The 10142-nt window shown below is 33.7% G+C and overlaps 1 protein-coding gene across 3 annotated transcripts; it reads left to right on the top strand.

The window, feature by feature from the left end:
* Positions 1 to 742: 742 nt before the first annotated feature.
* LOC145582609 (serine hydroxymethyltransferase, mitochondrial) lies at positions 743 to 9426 on the top strand. Of its 3 annotated transcripts, none has more exons than XM_081639583.1 (16): positions 743 to 945; positions 1082 to 1126; positions 1232 to 1318; positions 2197 to 2318; positions 2404 to 2480; positions 3286 to 3410; positions 4246 to 4338; positions 4879 to 4971; positions 5082 to 5279; positions 5657 to 5761; positions 6923 to 6988; positions 7093 to 7170; positions 7537 to 7648; positions 7734 to 7844; positions 8035 to 8204; positions 9399 to 9426. In XM_081639583.1, the coding sequence occupies exons 1-15, from the start codon at positions 856 to 858 to the stop codon at positions 8178 to 8180; spliced, it is 1548 nt and encodes a 515-aa protein (XP_081495709.1). In that variant the 5' UTR covers positions 743 to 855; the 3' UTR covers positions 8181 to 8204; positions 9399 to 9426. The 3 variants fall into 3 exon arrangements, with proteins under 3 accessions (XP_081495709.1, XP_081495708.1, XP_081495710.1); XM_081639582.1 differs by having other exon boundaries at positions 9394 to 9415; XM_081639584.1 differs by lacking the exon at positions 9399 to 9426 and having other exon boundaries at positions 8035 to 9111.
* The last annotated feature ends 716 nt before the right edge of the window (positions 9427 to 10142 follow it).

Here is a 10142-nt window from a genome sequence, read left to right as displayed (position 1 = left end):
ATCAATTAATACAATCAGTGACAAGCTAATCAATAAACAAGGACATAATAAGGGATTTTAAACTTAACTTATTAAACATGTAGGTTTTTGGTTATACATATACTAAAACAGCTAATTATTAACATCTATTACGAAAAACTCTTACAGTCTTACACAATTACATGCACAAAATATACAAAAAGGCTGCCAACTGCATTGAATTGTTAATAACAAACAATATGTATACGTAATTATATATATCTCTTATTTTAAACTGAGCTCTTTCTTATTTCGATAACTTTTATTTATTATTTATTATTATTTATTATTATTATTTTTAATCTTGAGGCCTTGTGTAATAGGGCTTTTTGCAGTTGTTGATTTACGACCTTGCAACCAGCTATTCGAACAACCTATTACATTAACAGGTTAAATCAATCAATACATCCATTTATATTAATCAGCTATTCCGTACTAATTAACTAATTACTGAGCATGGCCTAAATTTTTTTGTAGGTACCTTAAGTTCAGCTAAAATACAACAAAGTAAGTTAAACTGGACAAAAAGAAATAAAAAGAAAAAAAAAAAAATACAAACGCTCGCACTCACTTGGTAGCTCCTCCTGCCTTTTCAAAGTAGATTTGTGTGGTTGGTGAAACCCAAAACATGCGCACCTTCATTTGTGCGCGCAAAAAGAAGATAAATCTAATCCATCCATGAAAATGAAGCTACAATTTAAGAAAACGAATACGCCACAAAAATTAAAACCTTTAATTTAATAATTTCCTTTATTAGCAACCACTTAAAACTCACCCACATTATCCCTCCCCATTTCACACCACTCTGCCACCCTTAGCTCCAAGGAGAGAGACCAAATGGCGATGGCAATGGCGCTTCGCAAGCTCTCCAATTCCGCCAACAAACCTGTTCGTAGCGTCTTTAATGGCGCTCCTCTCTACTTCATGGTCACTTTCTCTCTCCTACTTCGTATTTTTCGTTTATTTTGTGAATTTTATTACAACTTTTGTATGTTTGATTTTTGATTTTTTTTTTTTTTTTTTTTTTTAATCTTAATGTGTGATCTTGAATTTTTGGATTTAGTCATCTGAAGCAGCAATTGAGAAGGAGAAGCAAGTTTCTGTGACGGTTTGTATGATTTACTTGATATGATTGTTGTTTGATTTCGTAATTTATTTGGATTTTGAACTGGAAATTTTGGATGAATTTCTGAACAATTGGATCATTGGACAGTGGCCGAAGCAATTGAATGCGCCCCTTGAGGTTGTTGATCCTGAGATTGCTGACATTATTGAGCACGAAAAGGCTAGGCAATGGAAGGTTTTGTCATTTTCTCTCTTCTTTTCACAGTACTTAATTATTTTTAGGTCCATATTTTGTTATCCGAATATTTCCTTCGTTATAGATTTATCGTAACAATTTTGACTTTCCTATTTGTCTATGTATAACTACGATCTTTGTTTTTTTTTTTTTTTTCACTTTGCACATTTGTTGATAACTTGATATATTGTAATTTTGACCCTTAATATTTTGTCGAGAACAATCTAGAAACATTTATATGGTAGGTTTAGTTTTATACATTAGTACGAATAAATTATCAAAGTGTTGTCAAATGAGATATGTGAATAGTGTTTAAGCGGTAATCACTAAACAGTAAAACTCATAAAAAAATCTAACTTTTTACCTACTTTTGTGTTTTATGCTACTGTACTAATGGAAAAATGTGGCCAAATATAGTGGATTAGTATTTTAAAAGTTAACATGTTATTAATTAAAAATAGAGAAAGTATAAGTTACCATTAGAATTTAGTATATACTTTACTAGTTTAAAGTGCACTATCATCTTTATTATACAATCTTGAAAAATTAAATTGTCAATGATTAACTTTCTATCAATATGTGATTTTGTATAAGAGATACCTAAAGGTTTTCAATTGAATTTAACATAATTGAATTTAACATGTACTCTCTCCGTATATTGCTTCTGATAATAAAACATAGCGATTTCAAAGGTACTTGATATTAGGTGTTTCTTCACAGTTAATCCTTTTAAAAATTCTTTTAAAAACTTACCAAATGTAGTGAATAGTATTGTGTGTTCATGCTAATTTTATGTTCATTTATCTTTTAAGAGTTTGTATTAAACTCGTTGTTTTTACAATTGTCCTGATTCATCTGTTGACATGTTTGGGTAATAGGGTCTAGAACTTATCCCATCAGAGAATTTCACTTCAGTCTCTGTTATGCAAGCTGTTGGGTCAGTCATGACCAATAAGTACAGTGAAGGATACCCAGGAGCAAGATATTATGGTGGAAATGAGTATGTCTATTCCTTTTATTACTTTATTACTGCATTAACTTAATACTTATTTCCTCTTCCTAATTATGATTAAACCTCTGTTCAGGTTCATCGATATGGCTGAAACTTTGTGTCAAAAGCGTGCACTGGAAGCATTCCGATTGGACCCTGAAAAATGGGGAGGTGAATTTTCTATTTTGTAATGCTCTTTTTCCTGTACCTTGAAGACTTTTTGATCCTCTTAAAACCCAATTAACTCATGGGTGTAACATTGCAACCTACAATCAAATTTGTAAGAGAGCCAAGTTTGTGTCCCCATTTTAATATTGTAGGATAGGGGCTGCTCATCCTCTTCCCCCCCTATACAGAAATCCTTTTTCTCATAAGAGAAGTCAAGGCCTTATTTTCTTAGGAGCTTATATCTCTATGGTATTAGTTATAGAGTATCCTAATATATATATATATATATATATATATATATATATATATATATATATATATATATATATATATATATATATAGAATTGAGATCATCCGACGGCTCACATTTCACCCGCATTCATTAATGAAACTGGAAATCACTTTGTACAGTTGAAATGAAACTAAAATGCCATTAATGAAACTGGAAATCATTTTATTTACTTTATGACTGATTTCAATTACTTTTACTAAATTTTCATTTACTTTTTAGAAATGAAACTGGAAATCATTTTGTAAAATTGAAATATTACGAAAATGCCATTAATGACACGGGAAGCATGTTGACCGTCCGGTTAACATGATCTAAGGGCCCAGATTAATTCTTACTTCTTATTATAGTCTTGGTTCTCATTATAACTTGGTTCTATATATATATATATATATATATTTGACGTGTGCTTAAAGAAAACCTCATCATATTACAACAGAAGATGTGCATTGTGATTTCCTTGACTTTGCTCCCGCTTGTGCTTCTAAAGTCGTGGAACTTTTTTATATTGTGTGCAGTGAATGTCCAACCTCTTTCTGGATCACCGGCTAACTTCCATGTTTACACTGCTCTTTTGAAGCCTCATGATAGAATCATGGCTCTTGATCTTCCACATGGTGGACACCTTTCGCATGGATACCAGGTCTTGTTTCATCAACTTTGATTATTAGATAGTCAATATCTTTGTGCGTAGAACATTGCATATATCTATCTACATAGGCTATTCTTCTAATATATGATTGTTGTACGGTGTTGCGTTTTTTTTTTTTTTGGGGGGGGGGGGGGTTGATTGGTTTTACTGATTTATTTCATAACTTGTGAATCAGGATATTAGATGTAAGGATCAACTGTGAGGAATGCTGACTGATACACTAGTTTAAAAACAATTTTGAGTGTTTAGGGCTATTCCTTTTCATCTCAAAAATTAAGTTTCAAGAAAAATAAGTATACATATGTTTAGATAAGTTGATTAAGTTCCTATGAGCTAAGGATTTCCTAAGTTCAAATCATGACTTCAATAGTTCTTATAAGCTTAGAAAAGCTCAATCTACATCCTAGTTTGTTCAAAGAAGTTCCAATAACTTCAGATAAGTTAGCAATTGGGGAAAAGAACATGCTCTAATTTCTTTTACTAAAGCATTGTTACTGAAAAAAAAAACATTTTCTGCAATTAAAACAAGCATAGAAAATTATTAATGATTGACAATCAGATTGAAGTTTTGAGTTAGCTATTTAATGGTCTTCTTGGATATCTAAGCCTTGTGTTAAAAAAAAGTAAAATAAAAATTAGAACTGCATAAATAGCTGTCATTTAGTTTGATCAGTGGTAAGTTCTGCCAGTTTTACAATTTTTGAATATTGGAATGTTGTGTTAAATGACATGTGTGAACAATTTGTGGCATGCATCCTATCAGTTAATTATTTGCTAAGCAATTTTTTGGTAAGTTAAGCTTGTAACTTCTATTATTATGTTGCAGACAGACACCAAGAAGATATCTGCTGTGTCTATATTTTTTGAGACAATGCCGTACAGATTGGATGAAAGCACTGGTTATATTGATTATGATCAGGTAGGCCAATTTTTCCTCTATTATACACCCCTCTAATATATATCTAAGCTTTCTTATCAAAATTAGGATTTTTTTTCTTTTAAGGCATAATTAGCTTTTTCTTGAAAAGTAGCTTGAAATTGAGCATCCATGCACCTATTTTCTAAAACTGAGAACCGAATACCCCAATTTGACCTTCTATGGTTATTTTTAAAAAAAAAGTCAACTTGGTCAATTTTCTTAGTCATCATTCAATGTAATATATGGTTTTAGAAAGTTCATCCTCTGGATGAGTAAATGCTCAGTCTAAAGTCTAAACTGCTGAGCATTAAAGAAATGCATAGTTTTTGTTGCTTCCAATTGACATTTCTGTTAAGACAAGTAAATTTGTAATTTATTATATTTGCACCTTTGACTTGTATAAGCTTGATTCAAGCAATTATTTGCTGTTGACCTGTTGTGTTAATGTTAAATTTACCAAGCAATACCTTAAATCCAAAAGCATGCAGCTTAATTAATAGGGCTGTTGTTTAGCTCATTTGATTGTGAACTCCATTGCAGATGGAGAAAAGTGCCACATTATTCAGACCCAAATTGATTGTTGCTGGAGCAAGTGCCTATGCACGACTCTATGATTATGAACGTATCCGCAAGGTAACATCTTTTGTTTTAAACTAATCTCTTTGTTAGACAAAGCAATTAGTTTTATGGAGCACGCCGAGGATGCTGGTCTGTAACAATAGTATCTGTAATTTTTTTGGCAGGTATGTGACAAGCAGAAAGCAATCATGCTGGCAGATATGGCACACATCAGTGGATTGGTAGCAGCTGGTGTGGTACCATCACCGTTTGATTATGCTGATGTTGTGACTACAACAACCCACAAATCCCTTCGTGGACCTCGTGGAGCAATGATTTTCTTCAGAAAGGGTGTAAAGGAGATTAATAAACAAGGGAAGGAGGTAATGCAGCTCAATTCAAATGTTGCTTTATAAGTGACTACTTTTTAGCTCATGCCAACTATTTGATTCTTATAGCTCATGATATAATCCCTTTGTCCGGAATTAGTAGTCACATTGTCCCCACCTCTCATAACTATGGATATGGCATAACTTGACAACAAGACCCTACTTAACAGTTGGATAATTTTCATCTTCTTTCCATCAGTTACTAAGAAGTCGGCCTTGTGGCATATTGACCAATCTATTCAAATCATTACTATAGTAGGAATTGTAACAAAATTTTCCGGACATCCTAAATAATTATTTGTAACCATTTATAGTGGATGGAGAGACGATATTATGCATGCTTTACATTAAATTCTAGTTATTTTCTACAGGTACTGTATGACTATGAGGACAAAATCAATCAGGCTGTCTTTCCTGGTCTCCAGGGTGGTCCTCACAATCATACAATAACTGCCTTAGCAGTCGCTTTGAAACAGGTTTGTGTTCTGAAAATGATGTTTGGTACCAGTCATAACTCATAATGATGCTAATTGATGCTGTATCTGATTATATTGACAGAGGGAGTGATAGTTTTCCATATATATGTATAAAAATAGCAAACAATTTTTTTTAAGGGATCAAACTCTTTACTCAAATGAGTTTTTTTTTTATTTTATTTTATTTTTTATTTTTTATGTGTGTGTTGATGATTGATTTTGCTTTGAATATTTTTTTGGGAGTATATTTCTTTAGGTTTGTTAATTTCTTAATATCAGTTTATTAAGTCTAAGCAACCAATGTTTTGCTTATATCAGGATCTTTTATGGTTATCTTTTACTTCAAGTAGTGTGTAGGCTATAAAATACAAATAACTCTCTTTCTTTCTTATTTATTTTTTAAAAGTTGAGTTTTTTCCATCACTTTGTTTTTCTATTCTTTTTGAATTATTGTATTGGGCTCAACTGTCCACTTTTCAGTTTGAGTCACCTTATCCTTGCATTTCTAAATTGATATTAAATTTTTTTTTTTTATTTTTCATTCCCCTTGGCTGAGCAAAGCCTCAATGTAACTCAGACTATTAAGGGCCAAAGTCTTGGGAATTTTTATCTACTAGGAATTCCAGCAGGGTCATGCCATGCCCTTAAGAGGATTAGGTATAGTTGATGTGGCTTTCAGTATAGCTAATGATGAGCAGACTAACTCATATGCATGACTAGCAAATTGATCTTATGACAATGTGTATTGAATATTGATTCAAATATTTGCGAACTCTACACATCTGTTGTAATTGTAAGTTTGAAGCTTATCATTATTAGAAAACCATATAAAACTCAATTTATCAAAGACTGTAAAATGCTCTGGTTTTCATTTGAAATTGGTTGAACAGCTCTGCTAACTATTGCTGTGATCATGGAGATGTACCAAACTAAACCTCCAGTATTTGAGATTTTTTTTTCTACTAGTGTATCACTGTATCTTAACTATATGCCTTCTATAAACACTTCTTTTCACTTAGCAATTTATGGTGACTTTCTTCCCCCTCCTCTTCTAAAATCTACACAAACTCTTGTTTGGGTGTCTAGTTGCTTATAGCAGTCTGTGACATTTAATTCAATGTTTCCTGAATTGAGGCTCATGATACCTTCGCGGAAATGCAGGCTATGACTCCTGAATACAGAGCATACCAAGAACAAGTTCTTTCCAATTGCTCAAAGTTTGCAGAGGTAAATTTATGTTAGCATGCTAAGTTTATTAGGATATGAGTTATGGATTTGAATAAAATTATCTTTGTTGAAAAATGAATTTTATTTTATGCTACATTCTGCAGGCTTTGGCTGGGATGGGCTATGAACTTGTTTCTGGTGGAACAGACAATCATTTAGTTTTGGTGAACCTGAAGAACAAGGTGAAGATGACTTCTTTTATGATAACTTCTTATTGATAGTATCTTTCTATATTTTTCTCCTGCAACTTTTGCATTTCTTCTGGTCTAGCTGACATATCATAACAAGCGTAGAGAGGTAACATAAATGCTGGATGCCTGGAAGTATCAACAATTTTCTTAGGTTAAGAGATCTTGTCAAATGATATGTAGCAAAAAAATACTTCATGCAGTAGCAGAGACACGTTGTTGAATTATGGAGTATTAATTTACCCAGATGACACTTGTAATTTTTTGTGTACTGCAGTAACAAATGTTTGCTACTTTGCTCTATATGTAGTGTAACGAAAGATTTTTCTTTGCCACTTACATTGGATCTTGCTTTGTCAGGGTATTGATGGCTCCAGAGTAGAGAAGGTTATGGAAGCTGTGCACATTGCAGCCAACAAAAACACTGTGCCTGGGGATGTTTCTGCTATGGTTCCTGGTGGCATTAGGATGGGTAAGAGGGCATACCCATGGAATTTATTCTGTTATTTTCTGGCTTCCTGTAACTTAAAATTAAGTTTTCTTACTTTATGTTCCAGGAACACCTGCCCTAACATCCCGGGGTTTTGTTGAAGAAGATTTCGTTAAGGTGGCTGAGTATTTTGATGGTGCTGTCAAGCTGGCTCTAAAAATCAAGGCTGATACTAAAGGTACCTCTTGCTCATCATCTTTTTCCATGTCTAAAACCAAGTAGTATTGAAGTGCATGCATATATGATATATGTCTATGTTCGGAGGAAAAATGAAAAAGAAAAGAACAGAGAAATTATTTTACAACTGGTGCATCTAAAAGCATTTTCCTTGTGTGAATGTGATGATACTGACTGCTTTTGCGTATCAGGAACAAAGTTGAAGGACTTTGTTGCCACCCTGCAGTCAGGTACTTTTGATTCAGAGATAGCAAAGCTAAGACATGAGGTTGAGGAGTACGCAAAACAATTTCCAACAATTGGATTTGAAAAGGAAACCATGAAGTACAAGAGTTAAACAAGCTTTTATACAAGTTGCAAGGTTGGTTGTTTGATATGTAAAATGTGAGATTATTTTTCATAGTAAATTACTCTATGCTAGGCATGGTAATTGAGACCTACCTTTAAGTTTGATGTCCTTGTCACCTTTCTTAGGCTAGGGAGGTCTTGACATATGTAGTTTTTCCCAATACTGGTAGAAGGCTTTTTTTTTTTTTTAGCTAAGGTCCTCTTTCTCTTCACCTTATTTTTGTTCAGCTGAAATTATTTTTACAGAATATTATTTAAATAAATTGAAGAGAACGGGCCTTAAAATAATCAATATGAATAAGGATGTCTTAAAAAACACAAAATGAGACACATCAACAAAGGAAGTTGTGACAAGCAGTACTAACTCGATTATTTAAATGAATAGAACAACTTGAATAACCTCCATGGAAATTCATTTGTTTCTACAGTCCCAACATTTTCTCGTAACATATTTTTAAATGGTTACGTGGGGCATTGTGAATCTCTCCCCATAGTAATGGAAAAAGAATTTGATGGCATCGAGCTTTAGTTTAATTTAAGTGAGCTACTTCATCGTCAGGTGATTGGTTGTAGACTTGTAGATAGAGCCTTGGGTAGATATTTTTTTTTCCTTGTTTATCTGTAAACATGGTCACTGACTCACTGTATTAGGGGGTCATTATGATGTCGCACTTGGGTTTGAAGTAGGTTGCTCCTGGTTCAATAGCTACATTCTTGATGTGACTGTGTCTGAACTCCAGTGTTAGGCCTCAGATTAGCCCAAACGTCACAGAGCAGGGTTGTATTGAGAATTCGAGGGATATTTGTCCCAATTCCCAAACGGATACACTTACTATAGATGCTACCTGTGTGATACCCCATTTACACTAATTAGCTTCATCCTCTAGGGATAGTTTTTTTTTTTTTTTTTTTTTTTTTTTTGAAACCATGTCTAGGGATGTAATATGAGCTTGCTACACTCGCAAACAATGTTGAGGTCACAATTTATGAAGTGATACAAATATACAATTCATGAAGTGATGAAGATCATTTGCTTTTTGAGGAAGCATGAATTTCCTATTAGTGTGTTCTGGAACAAGTTTCGTATGTTGGTTGCAGCGCACTATTGGAGCTTGCATAGTTGTTCCTGAATGCCCTTTATTTTTTTTTTTAATTTTATTTATTTATTTATTATTATTATTATTATTATTATTTTTTTGTAGCACAGGTCACTTTGAACTCCAAAGAAGCTGATTTAGGGTTTAGGGTTTAGGGTTTAGGGTTTAGGGTTTAGGGTTTAGGGTTTAGGGTTTAGGGTTTAGGGTTTAGGGTTTAGGGTTTAGGGTTTAGGGTTTAGGGTTTAGGGTTTAGGGTTTAGGGTTCAGGGTTCAGGGTTTAGGGTTTAGGGTTTAGGGTTTAGGGTTCAGGGTTTTAGGGTTCAGGGTTTTAGGGTTTAGGGTTTAGGGTTTAGGGTTTAGGGTTTAGGGTTTAGGGTTTAGGGTTTAGGGTTTAGGGTTTAGGGTTTAGGGTTTAGGGTTTAGGGTTTAGGGTTTAGGGTTTAGGGTTTAGGGTTTAGGGTTTAGGGTTTAGGGTTTAGGGTTTAGGGTTTAGGGTTTAGGGTTTAGGGTTTAGGGTTTAGGGTTTAGGGTTTAGGGTTTAGGGTTTAGGGTTTAGGGTTTAGGGTTTAGGGTTTAGGGTTTAGGGTTTAGGGTTTAGGGTTTAGGGTTTAGGGTTTAGGGTTTAGGGTTTAGGGTTTAGGGTTTAGGGTTTAGGGTTTAGGGTTTAGGGTTTAGGGTTTAGGGTTTAGGGTTTAGGGTTTAGGGTTTAGGGTTTAGGGTTTAGGGTTTAGGGTTTAGGGTTTAGGGTTTAGGGTTTAGGGTTTAGGGTTTAGGGTTTAGGGTTTAGGGTTTAGGGTTTAGGGTTTAGGGTTTAGGGTTTAGGGTTTAGGGTTTAGGGTTTAGGGTTTAGGGTT

This window comes from Chenopodium album, chromosome 15 (assembly GCF_948465745.1).
Source record: "Chenopodium album chromosome 15, dcCheAlbu1.1, whole genome shotgun sequence".
Lineage (NCBI taxonomy): Eukaryota > Viridiplantae > Streptophyta > Magnoliopsida > Caryophyllales > Amaranthaceae > Chenopodium > Chenopodium album.
This window is presented reverse-complemented; position numbering and strand designations above follow the sequence as displayed.